Source organism: Biomphalaria glabrata, chromosome 11 (assembly GCF_947242115.1).
Source record: "Biomphalaria glabrata chromosome 11, xgBioGlab47.1, whole genome shotgun sequence".
Classification (NCBI taxonomy): Eukaryota; Metazoa; Mollusca; class Gastropoda; family Planorbidae; genus Biomphalaria; species Biomphalaria glabrata.
This window is the reverse complement of record NC_074721.1, coordinates 26,507,839-26,529,453: the sequence shown is the minus strand read 5'-3', so window position 1 is coordinate 26,529,453 and position 21,615 is coordinate 26,507,839. Positions and strand designations below refer to the sequence as shown.

Genomic DNA, 21,615 nt, shown 5'->3' with positions numbered 1-21,615 from the left:
TTTTATTTTTAGTGTAACTTATCTGAATATTAGTATAATTACATGTTTAAAAATTAAAATATATTAAGTGGAGATGTCATTTTATCTTCTAATAAGACCTTGTCAACTGTAGACTGCTTTTTGCGATGCGCGTATGCACAATATGGGTCAAAACGTTTTGAAGAAAACATTTTAAAACATCTCCGCTAGTGTGATTCTTCTGCATTTTTTTTGTCTCAGAATAGTCAAATTTCTTCCGTATATTGCAATTTATAATAGTGACGACTTATGTGTGAAAAAAATCTTCGATAGAGACGTCTTTACACGAAGAATATTTCTTTAAAAAGATCAAGCCCATTATAGAAGTACGTGCGCAATATGTAGGCCTACCTAGAATGTCCCTTGCATAATTCTATTGGCCAGGTCTGCCTCTTTATTATTAGATTTAATATGGCCCTCGACTTTTTTTTTATTATGATGAATAGTGCGTTCTGAAAGAAAGCACATCGATATAGGCCTTTTTAAAAAATTCGCTTAGCGCCGAGTCACGCTCTGAATTAAACCACTTGCCGACTTGAGCGAAAACCTGCCGCATCTTCATTTCTATCTCCATTAAGAAATTTTTACAACGCTTTAAATGTATGTAGGCAACATTATTTTGGCAAAAGTATTGCCCATAGGCCTATTATATATTGCAAAGTATTTGTTTTATGTAAAAATTCTAATAAAAAAGTTTTAACTAATAAATTGCATTAAACCTTATAACTTAATTTTGCTATTACATAATTTCATAACATCGAACCGAGCCGAACCCGAACTTTAGACCTGACCGAACCGAACCCGAACTATACTCGTCATCGAACCGAACCGAACTCGAACTTAAATCTGACCGAACCGAACCGAACCCGAACTTTAAAAGTTGGGTTCGATTCCCATCTCTAGTCTAAAGTCTCAAGTCAGAAACTCAAAAAGTGGAATCATTTATTTCAAGCTAAAATGTCGCCCACTAGAAATCTGGCCAATTAGTTGAAAGTCGTAGAGTCCATCCCCTTACTGACCTTTTTGTTTCCCTTTATTTGTCTATGACAACGACAATAGGAATGTTTCGTTTGAACATTAGGCAGGATTTGATTTTTGTAAATGTCTAGTACTCTAGTACTTGTTGTGCACCCTGATTATTAATGTTTGAATGTGTAGTTTTTATCGTGTGATTGTAAACAATAAATGAATACTTGAGAAACATTGTTGTTTGCTATACTAAGCTTGGTGTCTGGCATTATTATTTCAGAGGATCCGGGAATGTCCTAAAGACCTGTCCTATGGGGGACATTCATCTCAGAAGAAACTGTTCTGATTTCCGGTGTTTCTTGTCAGAGCAATGAGACCCTTGAGATTCGCCAGAGAGAGAGAGAGAGAGAGAGAGAGCTCTAAAACATTTCTAATCACTTGGACAAACGTTTACCAGGAAGATGGTGACTCAATTAGTCATAGAGCTTTCAATAAGAAACACAAATGCTCAAATTAATTGAATAATTAAGTAACAAGTTCGAGCCAAATCAAAACAAATGTTAACGTCCTATCTGGTATTTAATCTTCCAATCAACAAAGAGTAGCCACAAGGAATGTTACTCCCATAGAGTAAGGCAGATAACTCGTGTAGAAGGCTTGTCTTCGAGTCCGAAGATTAACGAGGAGTACAATATTTCATGTGGCTACGCAGCCTCAGCTACACCCTACATATTTTGCCACATCCAGTGCCAGTGGTCGATTTAGATTTTCTTTTCGTCGTCTGTATCTGTCCTCGGCAGTGGATTTCCCTTTAGTGTAATACAGGAATTAGAGATGAGCTCTTTTTAAATGTGACTACCTTAAATCTATGTTTTTTTATGCTTACAAATATCTAGTAGAAACTATATGATAGTTACAAATTTATCAATATATCAATATTATTACTATTTATTTGTTTATAGCGGAACACCCAAAAATGTTACATATTATTTATCGCGCACACAAACACGCATCAAGCTGATATTTTACACAATTATATCCTTTACCTGACAACACAAGACTCAAGTAAAAAATATAAACATTTGTTAATTAACTATTAGTAATAAATGTTTTTGTTTGGTATTTTGAATAAGAATGAAATTATAATTGACTTAAGTGGTGTTATAAGCTGAATTAGTCCCCCTTATAGGTCGTCGCCTGAGTCTTAGTGAACACAACAGGAGACTAGGACGAGACTATACAAACAATAGAGAACTATAGGCCCACTATCCTTCACGTTCATTAGCGCTCCACCAGTAGAGTGGTTCCCGTGTTGGCTTGAGAAGGCTTGAGCCACAAGTTCGAATCCACGTCGTTACAACTTTTTCTAATTTTTTATAAATGCTTTTTTATTGTAAGTTTAACTTTATTACAAATGTAATGACATGACTGAGCCAAACTACTTGGTACAAGTACACTTCATACAAGATCTGTTGTGTTTTTTTAATTCAAGTATAGTCATTTTTTTTAAATATTTCCCTGTTGAAGCGATCAGATAAAATATTCGCTCAGCTAGCAGCCTCTCCCCCACCCGACCCCCTATAGCGCATCGAGAAAGCTTAAAGGATGAAATAGCGCTATACAAAATGATTGGAAAAATATTTATAATCGCACAGATGTATTATTGTTAGTCTAGAGTCTAGATCTATTATAAATGTAATGACATGGCTGAGCCAAACTGATTGATACAATCACACTTAATAGAAGCTTTGTAAGTTGTTGTTTCAATTATTTATTCAATTGTGTCGTGGCTGTAGTTATTGAGTTCATAATTGATCATTGTATTACGTAACTGTTCTATGTGAGAGCACAACTGTTCTATGTGATCTATATTTTACTTTCATTTTGCATCAGTTGCTTACGTCATTAACCTTACTGCACATAAGGCCACCAAAAAAAACAAAAGAGAGCAGTTAGAGGTCCTCCAGTTGTGTAGTCATCTCTAAGCTTACGTGTACCCTATTTGTTCATTAGTATCTTTCACATCTGACGTCATTATACAGGGACACACATAGACAAACCTATATGCACTTACGTAAACACATTTACTCACGCATGCGCCCACACACACACACACATACTAGTTCGCCTCATGCATGTCCAGATTGCCAATTGTTCCATCAGTTGTAGCGACATTTGGTCAGCCAGCATGAAATTGATTCTCTCGGCTCTATTTCCTTGAAAACTTTCACTCAGCCACCCCTTCACCCCCAAAATAATTCAGCTTTCTTTACTCCACTCCCTCCCTTCCCAACCCATAACCTTTTTCTCAAGTCCTTTTAACTTGACCGGACAGGCCTAGATCTACAGAGACATTGAAATCTGTTGGAAGTAGAGAGAAAGAAACTCAGAGTGTAACCAGAAGAAAATATTTCTCCGTCTAGTTTGTTTTTGAGCTTCTTGGAGTTTTTTTCCATGGGAAAAAAAAAGTTAATGCTGGATTAGTTAATGATGGATTAGCTTAAAAGCTTAAACAGCCGATCAACCTTTTTATGCAGTAATTATAATTGTGAAATGATAAAATGGCGAGGATGCTCACACCGGTTAGTTAATGGAGACATCTAAAACAAAACAAAAACAGTTAATTCATGGACAGAGAGAGTGTCCGAATGAGCTCGCAGGCTTTCTTCTTTCTTCATTTACTTCACACTTTCATGGCGGTGTTGGCGGCTGCTCTCTTATACGATAAAAATGTTAATTTGTACGGTTTTTTAGCGGCCCCCGAAAGGGGAATAGCAGCTTTTAGCTTTGTGTGGTCTGTCTGTCTGTCTGTCTGTCCGTTGTCCGTCGTCCGTCCCGTTTAGATTTCAAAAACTAGAAAAGAAAATGAAAATTGGACATCATGATATTTTATATCATTCAAAATTCTGATGCAATGGCTACTTTTTTCTTTTCCAAAAGTGAACCATCTAATTTTTTAAAATTATATATGCAAGCAGATTTTTCACACACAAAAATACACCCCTTTTAAATGAAAAACTTCAGGGGAGGTAAGTTTTCTAAAAAGTTACAGACTTCTTCATTATTAACTCAAGCTTTATTCATGGATTCGCGCATTGATTCAAACAATTTGCATCTAAGATCAAAATGGAAAAAGTATCAATGGATTATTATAAAATATATTTTATATTAATTAATTTACTCTTTGAATGAAATATTGATTCAAATGTTTTAAAAAAAAAAGAATTTTGATACAAACTTCACTTTAGCTGTAAGTTTAAATAGAAAAGGACTACTTTATATATATACTAGACATATATTAGACATAGTGTGTTTACAAGACATGAATGGAACTATCAAAATGCATGTCAACGTGGAATTTATAGCGAACGAATGTATGAAAAATGCTTTAGAAACACAAAATTTGAGGGTTACTTTGATGAAAATATGAAATGAATGGATTTTATTTTGTATGTTAATGTGTTAAAAAATAAAGTAGATCTCTTTGAATTAGATCTAGAATTTTAGATCTAGACTGTCTAGAGTTTAGACTTTGATATCGGCTTCGATAGATGAATGGGATTATAAAGTACGTCAGGTAGAAGGAACGAATTTATGTAAAAAAAATCTTTTGAATTCTGTTAGACACCTTATTTATATAGGTTAGTTATTTAGCGACGCACCATAGTAGACGCATATTGAACGGGACTAGTGACGTTTGGGATATGTTGGGTTAGAGACCGGAAAATTAGTTAGCGTTAGAACACTCCAGGGTAACGACGTGTTTAGTGACAGAGACTTCTACTGTGGCCTTTTATCAAAATAAATCTATATTAACTTGTTCATCATCGTTGACTACATCTCTTCACCTGTTACAATCGATGTGCCAGTTCTTGTTTGTGTTGTTGGTCAACTACACGTAATACACCCGAACAATTACACCCAAACGATTGCAGAGTAATTGGTTGACTTCAAGACAGCCTGAACTAGTAACATCACAGTGGCGACCCCCGACGCTCGAAGCCCGACGCTCGAAGCCCGAACCTCGAAGCCCGACGAACATCGAACCGGACCTCGAAGCAGAACGTTTACTCAGGTGAGGGTCGTGCACTCGAAGATATAAGATTTCATTTGAGTACGGCTGAACACAACATCAGCGCAGAGTGACTTTGTTCTAGATCTACATGTTCTTGATCGTACGTTCAACGAGCCGTTAACTCAGGGTGACCTTCGTCAGGACCGTAATCATCGCAACGCCTGATCTTCATATGCTGAATCGACCTACAACCAGAGAAACCGTTCATTCATAACGGGTGAGAGATCGTTAGTGAACCTGTTGGACATATTTTTCTCTTCGTCATAGGAGCCACATCGAGTATCAAGTTTTACCTCGTCAGTTTCGAGAAGGACAGTTTGCCCGCTGTCAGAAGTATTGTGAGTACTACAAGTTTGGTAGCTAACTAAATCGAAATCGCTCTGTCGTCTTACCCTTGGAGAGATTCTTGTGGAGCAGTTTGCTCATTGAACCGGTTGCTTGCCACGTTTATAACGGTCACTGTGTTTAACCTTTGGAAGGTTAGTAAAGTTGTATGTATCATTACTGAACATTGATATATTTAGTATTCGTTGGTCTAGACGATATCTAGACGTGCTGATATTGAAGTTGTGGAAACAGCTACATCCACTTAATTTCGTTGAAAACCGTTAATCGTCTAACGGAACGTCGTCGGAGGTGACCTTGGTCTCACCTAGTCTACATTGGACATTTTGGTCTAGTGAAGCAGAGTACAACAGCAAACTTCGTCGTACTACCAGAGTAGCAGCAGAAGCAGTGAACTATTTTAGAGAACCGTTATTCGTCAGCCCAGATCAAGTCATCGTCAAGAAAGCCGTTATTCGTCAGCCCAGATCAAGTCATCGTCAAGAAATTCGTTATTCGTCAGTCGTCCAGATCAAGTTGCCGTCAAGAGACTGTTATTTGTCAATAGTCGTCTACACAAGTCAAGTCGTCGTCAGAAGAACCGTTAACCTATTCGTCAGTAACTGTGTACACAAAGTCGTCGGAAATACACATACGGTCATCAACAGTCGTCGAAGAAACTAGAACATTTTGCTGTGGCATATCAGGACATCTGTGGCATTACGTGGGATACTGGTAGCACCGGAGAACAGAGTCAGAACTGGAAGAGAGGCAGTGGAATTTGTTGTGATCTAGCATATTCGGGAGTCCGAACAAAGGAATCTTTCTTATCAAAAGCTAAGTGCCATTTTTCTTATTAGTATATGTTTAGATTGCCCTTAGAAATAGATTTTGTCTAAATTTGGTACGTTAGCCTGAGTAAAATCAGGTGGTGCGCCTTAAAACCCGTCGGGGTAGAAGACGTAATTTAGATGAAAAGCTATATTATACATTTAGGATTGTAATTTGTTTTGTTTGTGTAAACGTCATATCCGTTGTTGCCTGGTTACTTCGTGACGTTATCATTGTGTGCCATATTGTCACATCCCAACCCATAGTGATAGTCTCATTTAATTATTTCATTTGTTTATATTATTTTAAATTATTTATTTTTATTAATTTAATTAGATCTGTATTTTTTTTCACTTAATGATAGAAAGTGCGGGTAGGATTCTTTTACTGTGAATCAGACTAAAATAATTTTAGTTTGAGCGGTTAAAATCAAATATGATTTTGCCATGAGAATAATGCCGAAACTGGCTATGTAGTCAAACACTGTCGTCTGGCTAAATTTAGATCTGCAAATTGTTGTACATCTCTTTGGTACAATTAAATCATCTAGACTCTAATTTGAAATATTATTAATTGGAAGATGAATGAAGGTAGTACATTCTAGATATATATATCTTGTTGAAGATATATTTGACACTGTAGACACATATTTATTTCGCATGATTAAATAGAACCATAATTTCTGGATCTAGATCTATCTTATCTACTCTAGACAGTCTTAGAGTCTACTGAGTATTATAGACACTTCAGTCACATCAGATTTTAAAATTGATCATAGTTATTCATACTAGATCTAAAAGTCATAGTGCTCTTGATAACTATAGAGCTAAATAGTATTATTATACATACTATAATATACTAGATTTAAATTTGTGTGTAATACTGGACCTAATATACAGATTTGAATATAACCATAATAACTCAGACTAGATTTACACATTTACTAAATCTATAGATAGAGACATAACATTTAAAACTTATATAAAAGTTTGAAAAAACTTAAATATAAAATAAGTTTAAAGTATAGCCATAACTAATATAGGCTAAGTAAAAATATATATAAAATATAAAACACAATGGCTACATCATCATATGTGGACCTTAAGGAGGTTAAGGAAACAGCTATGCAGGATGGAAAGGCCATGGAGTTAAAAGGAAAGGACTTAGCAGCTTATGTACAGCAAGTTGTGAAGGAAGAAACGGAACGTCAAAGACAAGAGATAGAAAGACAAGAAGAACGTCAAAGACAAGAGATAGAGAGACAAGATAGGATCAGAAAGGAAGAATATGAGAAGCAAAAAGAGGACCGAGAACATGAAGCTAAAATGGAGAAGATGAGATTGGATGCAGCACAAGCCAGAGCTCAAACTGAACAAGGAAATAACTCAAATAATTATACCACTCAAAGAGACAACCCTAATTCACAGACATGGCTAAAAAGAAAAATTCAAAGTTTTGATGAACAGAAGGATGACATTGGTGATTTCCTAAAAAGATATGAGGCAAAAATGTCTACATTTAATATGCCTGAAGAAGAATGGTCTGAAATACTGATAGACTTTGTTCATGGTCAAGCTCTAACAATATGTCAAAATCATGACCATCATATTGATGATAGCTATCAGGTTTTAAAAAGAGAGTTATTGAATGCCTATGGTCATAATGCTACAACATTCAGAAAGAAATACTTTGACAATATACCATCATTAGGAATAGAACCCCAAACTACTATTAATATGGAAAAGGATTTTTTCAATAAGTGGGTAAAATTAGAAAAAGTGAATAACTCTTATGAGGGATTAAAAAATTTTATTCTAGTGGACAACTTTGTAAATAAATGTGATCCTCAGTTACAATCTTTTATTAGAGAAAGAAATCCAAAAACTATAGATGAAATAACAGAAATAATGAGAGTATACAAAAATGCCTATCCAAATAAACCATTTTCTGATAGGGATAAGAGCAAAGTAGATTTAATAGGATACACCAAAGAAAATGTTGATAGAAGTAGAAATAGAAACAGATCAAATAGTGGAAATAGGAAATATAGTGAAATAACCTGTTTCAAATGTCAAGGAAAAGGTCATATAGCAGCTAACTGTAGAAGAGGGAATAGTAGATCTGGAAGTAGAAATAGATACAATGAACAAAATAACAGTAGATGTAGGAGTAGAGATAGGAATGACAGGGGAAATTATAGAAATAGGAGTTACAGTAGGGAATACAAAAGTAAAGGTACAGATAGGGTATATTTCATGGAAGGAAATAGGAACAATTTTGCAGTGTACCCAGGGTTTGTAGATAGAATTCCGGTGGAACTAATCAGGGATTCAGGTTGTAACACCTTGGCAGTAAAAACTAAATTTGTCAAACCTCATTGGTATAAAGGGTTTACTAAGAAAGTAGAATTAGCAGATGGCACCGTAAGGGAATTTAAAGCTATAAGGGTATACATTGAAACCCCATTTTTCACTGGTTATTGTGATGGCATTGCAATACCAGAAATGAGATATGATATGTTAGTAGGAAACATAAAAGGAGTTAAAGAATGTTCAAGAAAAGAATTAGAAGACTGGCAAAACAAATACAAAAACATAAGACAAAATCATGAAAACATAGAAACACAAAATATAACAAGTATGGTAATAACAAGATCAATGAATAAACAAGATGAGAAACAGGAAAATACAATAAATGTAATTAGTAATGATAAAGAAAAAGAAACCAGTAATGTAATACAAATAGAAAATACAGATGTTAAGGAAAGAGAGATAGAAAATGAAACACAAAATAGTCTTGAAACACAAATATCTCAAAGTGAAAAAGAAACAACACCCACATTTGCATTAGAACAAATCAATGACAATATTATTGGGAAAATTTATTCAAGGATATCAGATAAAAACAATAATAATCCAATGGAGAAATTTTGTATAGAGAATAAAATATTGTTTAGACAAACAAGTAATGATAACAAGAAAATAAAACAACTTGTCTTACCACAGAAATATTGGAAAGATGTTTTAATCATGACACATGATAATAATTTAGCAGCACATAGGGGAGTAAAGAAATGTTATAGGAATTTGTCAAAACAAGTATTTTGGCCCAAAATGAAAGCAACAATAAATAAATACATAAACTCATGTGACATATGTCAAAAGAGATCTAACAAAAGTCTAGTGAATAAAGCACCTATTCAAGAAATGGATGAACCTACAGCACCATTTCAGAAAGTATCTATTGATTTAATAGGTCCTTTAATTCAAACTGAAAATAATAACAAATACATTCTAACAGTAATAGACATGTTTAGTAGATACCCAGAGGCAATACCATTATCAAATACAAGTGCAGAAAATATCATTAATGCCATAACTCAAAAAGTAATTACAAGACATGGTATACCTAAAATTATATTGAGTGATCAGGGATCTCAGTTTAAGTCAGAACAATTTAAGAAATGGACTAAACAATACAATATACAACACATATACTCTTCGGTTTACCACCCAGAGAGTAACGGTTTATGTGAACGATATGGTGGTTCATTAAAAAGATCACTAACAAAGATAATTCAGAATAATCAGAACAAGTGGGATCATTACATTAACTATGTACTATTTGCTCATAGAAACAATATCCATGAAGCAACACAATTTTCACCATATGAAATAATACATGGAAGAAAACCTAGAGATGAATTAGATGTTTTTAAAGAAAATCTAATAGACAATGAGAATAAATTAAATAATGACAGTGAAACAACAATCACAACAGAATTGAAAGAAATATGGACTCAAGCATATAACAACAATAAGAAGTACAAACAAAGTGCTCATGAGAATCTAAATAAGAAAAGACAATTGAAAACACTAGAAGTAGGAAACAATGTATTAATATTAATAAATGACCTGAAAAATAAAATTGGTAAACAATGGAAAGGTCCATTTAAGGTGATAAAACAAATTAGTGATGTGAATTATCAAATTGAAATAAATGGGAAAATTAAAACATATCACATAAATAATTTGAAATTATATCATGATAGAGAAGATGAGTTAATACAAAACATTCAGGAGGAAATAGAAAATAAATTTTCAGAAAGAGAAGAATGCTTGATGATAATAACAAATGAAAATCATAATGAAAATGATATTAAGGAAATACCTGTAATAGAAACAAAAGAGAATCAAACTTGGCAAAAGATTAATCTTAATAATCTAACTAAGGAAAAGTCAAAAGACATAACTAAAATAATACAGGAATACAAAGAAATTTTTTCCAGCATACCAGGAAAAACAAATATTATTAAACATGACATTAAAGTAACAGACCCAAAACCTATCAAGCTTAAGCCATATAGAATACCGCTACATTTACAAGACAAAGTAAAGAAAGAAATAGACAATTTACTAGAATCAGGTATAATTGAGCCATCAACATCTCCTTATGCTTCACCAATTGTGATAGCCAAAAAGAAGAATGGAGATATAAGGTTATGTATTGATTATAGGAAACTTAACAACATCACAGAATTTGACCCATATCCAATGCCAAATATAGAGGATATTTTACATAAATTAAATGGAGCAAAATTTTTTACTAAATTAGATTTAACTAAAGGTTATTGGCAAATACCTTTAACAGAAAATGCAAAACCTTACACAGCATTTGTAACACCATATGGTATTTTTCAATGGAATTATATGAGTTTTGGATTAGTAAATGCACCTGCCACATTTAATAGAATGATGAACATGATAATTGGAAACAAAGAAAATGTTATTTGCTATTTGGATGACATATGTATTTTTAATAATAGTTGGGAGGAACATTTGGTAGATGTAAAAGAAGTGTTCAAAATAATAAAAGAAAGTGGACTTACAATTCAAGCAGAAAAAGTAGAAATAGGATTGGAGGAAATAATTTTCTTAGGACATAAAGTAAATAACAACAGGATTAGCCCTATTGAAGATAACATAAAGAAAGTACTTAATATTGAAATACCTACAACAAAAAGACAAATTAAAAGCATATTGGGAATAGTAAATTATTACAGAAAGTTTATAAAGAACTTAGCAGAAATAGTGAATCCATTAAATGACTTACTTAAAAAAGGAAAACCTCAAAAAGTAGTTTGTAATGAGGAATGTGTGAAAGCTATTGACAGAATTAAAGATGTTTTTAGTCATGAATTAATATTAAGACTACCTGATAAAGACAAAATATTTTATGTCACAACTGATGCATCTGGTAATGCTATTGGTGGTTGTCTAATGCAGAACTATGATAACTTACATCCTATATTATATGTAAGCAGAAAATTGTCAGAGGCAGAGAAAAAATATAGTGTCATTGAAAGAGAAGCCTTAGCTGTAATATGGGTAATTACTAAGCTAGAGAGCTATTTAATAGGAAGGAAATTCATATTATTAACTGATCATAAACCTATTCAGTATATACAGCAAAAGAGTATGAAAAACAGTCGTGTTTATAGATGGTTCTTAGCACTACAGGAATATAAATTTGAAGTGAAAGCTATTAGTGGATCTGTGAATATTGTAGCTGATCTATTGTCTAGAATGACATTGAAGTGAAATAATTTTGTAAATAAACTATGATTATATTGATTATGTAATACATATTAATATATTGACACCATTTATATGTTATGAAAAAGGGAGATAAGTAAATTTGATGTTAAGCATTTGAAAGTAAGTATGGATATTTTTTTTTGTGTGAATCATTTCATATATCATTGACGAAAGTTAGTTCTATGGAAAAGGGTGAGTATAAAAGAAAAATGGACAAAAGCACATAAAAGGGTGGTAAGAAGAAAAAATTTATTGAATGTGTAAATAAAGTTTATAATTGGTTTTTTGAAATATTGTATGTTATCAGATTACTGCCAGTGAAGAACATTTGAGATGTGTAGGACGTGCCCATAAAATGTCACATTTTCATCCATGATGAACTGTGTACTAGTGAAGATGATTCTGGAATGTTATGAACTGTTATGAACATTGACATGAATATGAGGAACTGTCAAGATGAAGATGTCAAGATAAAGAGATCAAGATTTTATGTTTGTGGTCTTCCCCTTAAATTGAAAATGCCCTTGTAAGACTTGACAGTAGTGGAAAAATATTGACATATTTTTTTTTCAAGGGGGGGAGGAATCTGTTAGACACCTTATTTATATAGGTTAGTTATTTAGCGACGCACCATAGTAGACGCATATTGAACGGGACTAGTGACGTTTGGGATATGTTGGGTTAGAGACCGGAAAATTAGTTAGCGTTAGAACACTCCAGGGTAACGACGTGTTTAGTGACAGAGACTTCTACTGTGGCCTTTTATCAAAATAAATCTATATTAACTTGTTCATCATCGTTGACTACATCTCTTCACCTGTTACAATCGATGTGCCAGTTCTTGTTTGTGTTGTTGGTCAACTACACGTAATACACCCGAACAATTACACCCAAACGATTGCAGAGTAATTGGTTGACTTCAAGACAGCCTGAACTAGTAACATCACAATTCATAAAATAATGAAATCAATAGACTATATTTTGTCATGTAATTTTAATGTGTCAAAGTAAAAAACTATCAGCGCAAAGTGTAGTTCTTAAAATTAGATCTAGATCCTTTTGATCATTTCTTATGTAAACATGGCCTTGATCAATAAAATACTAATACTTTCATAGAGTTGGGCAGCTTTTTTGTTTTTGGGGGTCTTAAGTTTGTTTTAGTGCTGCTATACATACGTTACGGTTCCAGTTAGTACCCAAGGAACATTTCTGCCAAGTTTTATCAACGGTTTTGATTTCTATGTGGGACATACATACATACGCCTTACTTTCTACTTTATAATATACTAGACATATATTACCCTCACCCCGCGGGTCTTAATTTGCGTATCACTGTCGATATAGTCACTGAGAGTGTTTTGTAAACAATTAAACGAAATAATAATGTTATAAGTAAAGCGAATGCGTGAACGTAAAAATGTATCAAAATAGCTAATCAACCTGAATCCATTTTTTCAAATAAAAACATTTGCTTGTAGGCCTACATATATTTGATTCAAATATGAAATGAATAGACTTAATTTTGTATGTTCATGAGTTTAATTATAAAGTAGATCTATCATCTTTGAATTAGATCTTGAGTTAGAGATCTAGATCTAGACTAATCTCGAGTTAAATATTGGCTTGGATAGAGAGTTCGTTCTGCGCGTGTATGGAAGCTTCGCTCTGCGCATGCGTGACCTTTTTTTGTTAGATGTACGCGATTCATGAATGGAGCTATTAAAATGTAAACCTTTGTCAACACAGCTTCGCAGCTATAGCGAACGAATGTATGAAAAATGCTTTAGAAAAACAAATTTGAATGATAATTTGATGAAAATATGAAATGAATGGATATAATTAGTATGTTATCTTATCTTATATAATACAGACGTTACTTCAAAAAAGAAGATGATTACGTCCTACGCGTTATGCATTTTGTCATGCATATTAACCAATGACTTAAATTCTGCCAAGTCACTGGTTTTCCTGGCTAGCTCAGGCAACCCATTCCATGCTCTAATAGCACTAGGGAAGAAGGAGTATTTGTACAAATTTGTCCTAGCATATGGGACGAGGAATGTGCCTTTATCTTTGTGTCTTTCTGAGTATTTTATTAAATTTTGTTTTTGTATTTGAAGATTATGGTTCAGTGTTTTATGTATAATTGCTACTTTACTTTTGAGTCTTCTGTCCTGAGGGCTTTCTAAATTTAGTGATTTTACTAAAGGTGTTACTCTAGTCAAATGTGAATATTCGTTTGTTATGAATCTCACTGCTTTATTTTGTGTCTGTTCCAGTTACTTAATGTTTTCTTGAGTTGAGGGGTCCCAAACGGAGGATGCATATTCTATTATTGACCTAACCAAGGTTAAATAACATTTTAGTTTTATGTTCTTTTTTGATTTATAGAAATTTCTTTTAATAAACCCTAATGCTTTGTTGGATTTTTTAAATAGTTTCATCAATATGTGGATTCCATGACAGTTTTTCATTTATTATAACACCTAGGTATTTTGCGTTTTTAGTCTGTGTTACTGGTTTGCCATGAATAAGATAAATGGAATTAATTTGTTTTAGTTTTTTTGTTACTCTTAACAACTGACATTTTTCTGGGTGGAAAGACATGCTCCAATTTGATTCCCATGTCTGTAATTCATCTAATTCTCTTTGTAAAATATCTGTGTCTTGTGTTGTTTTTATTGTTCTATATATGATGCAATCGTCTGCAAATAATCTGACTTTTGTTTCTGAAGTAATGCAATTTGGTAAATCATTTATGTAAATTAAGAATAGTAGTGGACCTAAGACAGTTCCTTGAGGTACACCTGAGTTTACTGTTATCGGTGTTGATTTAGAGCCATTTATTATTACAGTTTGTTCTCTCCCTATCAGAAAATCTTTAATCCACTGATGCAGTGGACTATTAATGCCGAAATATTTTAATTTTTTAAGCAAACTATGGTGGTGAACTTTGTCAAAAGCTTTGGGAAAATCTAGTAAGATAGCATCTATTGTTCACTATTATCTAAACCTTTTGAAAAATCATCAATTAGTCCTATTAGTTGTGTTTCACATGATCTATATTTCCTAAAGCCATGTTGGTATGGTGTGAGGACATTATTTTTGTCTAAGTGGTTTATGATGTTGCTACATATTATGTGTTCTAGGATTTTACATGTGATGCTGGTAAGTGATACTGGTTTGTAGTTTCCTGGGTCAGATTTTTCTCCTTTTTTAAATAGGGGGTGACATTAGCTTCTTTCCAGCCCTTTGGTACTCTGCCCTGGTTAAGCGATGCCTGAAAGAGTATTTTGAACACTGGGGCTAGCTCATTGCTTAGTTCTTTGAGTAATCTAGCTGGAATACCATCAGGTCCAGACACTTTATTTGGTTTGGTGTTGGCTAATAGTTTTTGAATTCCATTTTCTTGTACTACTAAATCGTCTATGTTGTCTACTTGGTTCAAATTCAGTAATATGTCTTTGTCTCCTGGGGCTGAGAATGCTGATGCAAAGTATTTGTTTAGGATGTTTGCTTTAGTTTCATTATCGTTATGTATTATGTTATGTTCATCTTTTAATGGCGCTATGCCTGTTGTTTCCATTTTCTTAGACTTAATGTATGACCATAGGTTTTTGTTGTTAACTTTAGATATTACATTGTTTATGTATTCACTCTGCAGCTGTCTGCTTACTTTTTGGGTTAAGTGTTTAATTTTTATATACTTTTTGTAAACTCTTTCTGCCTTAGTTTCTTTAAATTTTCTATATAGGTTTTCTTCTGTTTACAAAGCTTCTTTAGTCTATTATTAAACCAGCATTTATTTATTTTGTTTCATGTTTATTTAGTTTGTATATGATTTTCTATAATGCTTTTAAGATGGTTTTTAATGAAATTCCAGAGGTCATCGACTGGTTGGTTAATGTCTTTTTCTAATAAGAATGTTTGTTGAAAGTTTAATGCAGCTTGGTGTAGTTGTGTTAGGTTACATTTATTCCAGAGTAAGATTTTTCTATTGGGTTTTGTATTGGCTACTGCTTTTATCTGACTGTGTATTTTTATGATCTCATGGTCTGATAGACCAGGGATAATATCATAATCAACTACTAATCCAGGTCTGTTGGTTAAGAAGAGATCTAATGTGTTATTTAATCTAGTTGGCTTTTTAATGATTTGATCTAAACTTAGGTTGTGTAAAGTTTCTATGAAAAGCTCATTTATGTCCTTAAGGTTTTGGTGTTTATCTATGGTTAGTGTTTTCCATTTTATATCAGGTAGGTTGAAATCACCCATAATCCAAAAAACTGCATTTTTATTTGTCTCTTAGTGTAGTAATCTGATTACATGTGTTAAAGTATAAAACTATTTTTGCGAAGAGAAGTTCTATCATCTTAGAGTTGAATTAGATGTTTAGACCTAAGAATAGAGAGATGTGTAACATTTCGGGTAATGTCTAATGAAAGAATGTACGTCAGGAATTCTAAATTCGCAGATATAATGAACGCATTTATGTAAAAATTCTTTTGAAACACTAATTTGAAAGTTAATTTTATTAAATAATGAAATCAATAGACTATATTTTGTATTTTCATGTGTCAAAGTAAGAACTGTATGTGCAAAGTGTAGTTTTAAAAATTAGATCTAGATCTAGATCCTTTCGATCTTCTCTCATGTAGCCATGATAAACATGGCCTAGATTTATGAAATACTAATACTTTAATAGAGTTGGGCAACTTTTGTTTTTGAGGGTCTTATGTTTGTTTAGGGCTACTATACATGCGTCACGGTTCCAGTTAGTAGGCCTACCCAAGGAACATTTCCTCCAAGTTTTATCAAGATTGGTCAAACGGTTTTGATTTCTAAATATAAATGTATTCATAATTTTAACGAAATTTGAATTATTAAGGCAATAACTTATCTGCAGATGTATTTATTAAGTAAACAGTAGTATAACATTAAGAAGTAAATCGGACGCGTAAATCATTACCAGAAGGCCTACTAATCCTGATCACAATATTGGCCTAGATCTAGTATTTTAAGATAAACGTGTAAGATATAACTATAGATTAATGATTATGACATTAGAATATAATTAGTAAGCGAATTTTTTCGTTTGGTATTTTTGAGCAGGAACTACTTTTAGACTCGGATTCAGCTCCGATACACTCCTTAGCACAGTCAAATATTCAGGACACAAATGTCAGACTTCATGTGCACTATCATCAAAGTTGTTTTTTTTTTTTTATAGAGAACTATTTCAATTTATTTCTCTTAATAATAAATGAACTCTATCTCTCTTAAGTAGTAACACTAACACAATGAAAGAGGACAGCTTGTACTTTGAATATCTCCTCACCTGAAGAGGAGCACGCCGTGACGCGACCCTATTCTATGCAGTCTCAAAACAACTCTGGGCTCCGTTACTTCTGGCTCCTAGTTAAACCCGCGTAATGTTTTTAAGCTACCGTCACGTCAGTTAAGAAATTCCCGACTATTGCTAACCTCTACGGGCCAGCCTATTCTATTCTCTAAGGTCATAAAGAAACATAGTTCCCCAAATCTGTATCTCACATTCACTATTTACATTCGCAATACATTTTTAAAAAATCACTATTGCTAATGTCACCATTTCTAATGTCACTATTTCTAGCATCACTATTGCTAATGTCACCATTTCTAATGTCACTATTTCTAGCATCACTATTGCTAATGTCACCATTTCTAATGTCACTAATTCTAGCATCACTATTGCTAATGTCACCATTTCTAATGTCACTATTTCTAGCATCACAATTGCTAATGTCACCATTTCTAGCATCACTATTGCTAATGTCACAATTTCTAATGTCACTATTTCTAGCATCACTATTGCTAATGTCACCATTTCTAATGTCACTATTTCTAGCATCACTATTGCTAATGTCACCATTTCTAATGTCACTAATTCTAGCATCACTATTGCTAATGTCACCATTTCTAATGTCACTATTTCTAGCATCACAATTGCTAATGTCACCATTTCTAGCATCACTATTGCTAATGTCACCATTTCTAATGTCACTATTTCTAGCATCACTATTGCTAATGTCACCATTTCTAATGTCACTATTTCTAGCATCACTATTGCTAATGTCACCATTTCTAATGTCACTATTTCTAGCATCACTATTGCTAATGTCACCATTTCTAGCATCACTATTGCTAATGTCACCATTTCTAATGTCACTATTTCTAGCATCACTATTGCTAATGTCACCATTTCTAATGTCACTATTTCTAGCATCACTATTGCTAATGTCACCATTTCTAATGTCACTATTTCTAGCATCACTATTGCTAATGTCACCATTTCTAATGTCACTATTTCTAGCATCACTATTGCTAATGTCACCATTTCTAATGTCACCATTTCTAATGTCACCATTTCTAATGTCACCATTTCTAATGTCACCATTTCTAATGTCACTATTTCTAGCATCACTATTGCTAATGCCACCATTTCTAATGTCACCATTTCTAATGTCACCATTTCTAATGTCACTATTTCTAGCATCACTATTGCTAATGTCACCATTTCTAATGTCACTATTTCTAGCATCACTATTGCTAATGTCACCATTTCTAATGTCACTATTTCTAGCATCACTATTGCTAATGTCACCATTTCTAATGTCACCATTTCTAATATCACTCTTTCTAATGTCACTATTTCTAATGTCACCATTTCTAATGTCACTATTTCTAAAATCACTTATTGCTAATGTCACCCTTTGAAATGTCACCATTTCTAATATCACTATTTCTAAAATCACTTATTGCTAATGTCACCCTTTGAAATGTCACCATTTCTAATACCACTATTTCTAACATCACTATTTCTAATGTCACCATTTCTAGTGTCTCCAATTCTAGTGTCTCCATTTCTAATGCCACTATTTCTAGCATCACTATTGCTAATTTCAAAACTTCTAATGCCACTATTTCCACTGTGTTCTCATTGGTTTATTTCTAGAATAGATCAGCTTTTTGTTGACTTGAACTTTTATCATGAAGTTTAGAAAGCTGGCTGGATATAGAGCTTCACAATGAACTTGTTGACAATAAGCCAGCAATTACCACTAGAACAGAACGTCTCTAATAGGTCTGTCAATCAGCCTCGCTTTACTTTTGAAAGTTTAATTACTTCTGCCGCCACTAGTGCAAAATAAATTGTACTGCATCGTGGAACAAGCAAGACAGAAAAAAATCTACAAAGATTTCAAACCGATTATCAATTCGTTTTATCTAAATTAACTTATTTACAGCGCGATTCTCCAATAGATCAAAATGACGTCATGTGGTGTTGACATTCCATTTCCCGGTACTCTCCAACTAAATGTGTCTTTGCTATATTTGTTTGTTTTTCTTTTTGTTTCTTTCTAGTCGAGTACAATGCAACGTATAGGGAAAGCAATGAGAATGGGGGAGAGCTAGTGAACGGGAGGTTATTATCCTGATCGTTCATACAAGGAAATGGTGCTTATCTCCTCTTGACCTAGGCTCGCCCCCTGTCAATGGCGGGGCTTTCCTGCGCTGTCTGCACTTCATTGTCCAATAAGACAGTTTTTTGTTTTTCTGACAAATCTAGATCTAGATTTTTTTCCATCTTACAGGTTTCTCTGATTAGTTTTGTTGTTGTTGTTGTTTTTAGCGGCCCCCGAAAGGGGAAAAGACGCTATTAGTTTTGTGCGAAATGTCTGTCCGTCTGACCGTCTGTCCGTCCGTCCCGTTTAGATCTCGTAAACTAGAAAAGATATTGAAAATCCGACATCACAATATTTTAGACCATTCAAAGTTCTGATGCAACGGTTACTTTTTTTTTTTTCTGAAAGCGAAAAATCTAATTTTTAAAATCAGTTATGCAAGCAGTATTTTAAAGAGAAAAAGCTAATTAGTAGGCATTATAAGTTAGACCTAATTTAAACGGAATAGTAATCTTATAAATCTCATTTTTATGAACATTTTTTATATTGCGGAAATTTTTTGTTTTTTTTTTTGTTTTTGAGGATTCGAATAAGAGATTGAGCCTTTTCAAAACAATTGGATCAATTATAAGACATCAGTTAGGCCAAGGGAGGCGCGGTGGCTGAGCGGAAAAGCGCGTAGCTTCCGAACTGGGGGTCCGGGTTCAAATCCTGGTGAAGACTGAGATTTTCAACTTTGGAATCTTTAGGCGCCTCTGAGTTCACTCAGCTCTAATGGGTACCTGACATTAGTTGGGGAAAAGTATAGGCGGTTGGTCGTTGTGCTAGCTACATGACACCCTCGCTAATCGTAGGCCACAAAAACAGATGAACTTTACATCATCTGTCCTATAGACAGTTAGGCCAGGTTCACATCTAACTTTACATTCACTTTCACCTATCCTTTGATCTTCAGGACCGTTGGGGCACTAAACAATATCTGTTAACCTTCTTTCTCCATTCTTATCTCTCATTTGTCTTTGATATAATTTCATTAGCATGTTCTTTCTGAAAATATTGAAGCCTGCCTGGATGGACCTTTTCGGGGGCCGATTTTGAGTTTGTGTTTCCACACAAACTGTCTTTTGTAACCTTGTTTACATATTGTATTTGATAATTAGCTTATCAGAAACATTCTAAGATATGTACAGACATTTTCCGTGCATTGTTTGTCTTTAAAAAAAAATTCTATTGTAACTGTAGATAGTCTTTTCATATCGCCAGTTTTAAAAACAAGACTTCAATGGCTAATATATTCTGAAAAATTACGCTGTCGCATTTTGTGAGATTTATATTGCACACTAGAAACTGATGTATAGCCTAATGTGTTTTCACAACTGACTCGCAAAGTCTGTCATCTCATTTTATTGTTTCTAAAAGTGTCTGCACATAGCTGAAATAAATACCCTATTAAGTTTACAGCAGTAAATATGATAATTAGGTATGTCTGTCGGAAGTGGGCCCATAGATATGGCTGTTGGAAGTGGCCTACAGATATGGCTGTAGGAGGTGGGCCCACAGATATGGCTATAGGAAGTGGGCTCACAGATATGGCTGTAGGTAGAGAGCCCATAGATATGGTTGTAGGAAGTGGGCCCATAGATATGGCTGTTGGAAGTGGGCCCACAGATATGACTGTAGGAAGTGGGACTTCAGATAAGGCTGTAGGAAGTGGGCCCACCTTTATGGCTGTAGGACGTGGGTCAACAGATTCAGCTGTGAAAATGGGCCTACAGATATGTCTGTAGAAAGTGGACCTATAGATATGTAAAAAGACTATTGATTGACACACATTTTTGTTCAAAATTTTCGGAATGTTTAGTTGCCAACTTTTGTATAAGTCATTGAAATAAACATAAAGTGTGTTAACTGTGTGCTTTTATTTCATTTGTTTTAAATTGCACTACATTTGTTATAAATTGCACTACATTTGTTATAAATTGCACTTCATTTGTTTTAAATTGCACTACATTTGTTTTAGTTGTATTTCCATTGTATGCCAAAATGCCTTATGTCCCTTTGCAACCATTTTGACAAAGTAAGAAGAGTTATCTCCAACTCCTATTTATGATTAGATTATGCTTTCCCTAATCGATTCTCGTCAAGCACATAATAGGCTACACTTTTTTATTTCTTTTTTTTTTCTTTTTGTTAAAATTTGAAGTTGAAATAATTCAATATCTTATCTCACGAGGACGCTATCTTTCAGAGCCATTCTAAGCATCTCTTCAATCAGGGTCAGCCTTAAAACAATCACTTCCGTACATGCGCCTTCCTTCTTAAAATAGTTGGAGCACATCCACTTCCGAACATGCGC

General features: G+C 33.7%; 1 protein-coding gene and 1 long non-coding RNA gene across 2 annotated transcripts; one reads left to right on the top strand and one right to left on the bottom strand.

Moving 5' to 3' along the window:
* The first annotated feature begins 4,607 nt into the window (after positions 1-4,607).
* LOC129921799 (uncharacterized) lies at positions 4,608-12,605 on the top strand. The gene is made up of 2 exons (XR_008773780.1): positions 4,608-6,807; positions 12,122-12,605. It is a non-coding gene; the product is annotated as an uncharacterized LOC129921799 (long non-coding RNA).
* Positions 12,606-17,372: 4,767 nt separating this feature from the next.
* LOC129928954 (RNA-binding protein 6-like) lies at positions 17,373-18,581 on the bottom strand. Its single transcript, XM_056045557.1, has one exon. It carries the CDS (start codon positions 18,579-18,581, stop codon positions 17,373-17,375), a length of 1,209 nt encoding a protein of 402 aa, XP_055901532.1.
* Positions 18,582-21,615: the final 3,034 nt, after the last annotated feature.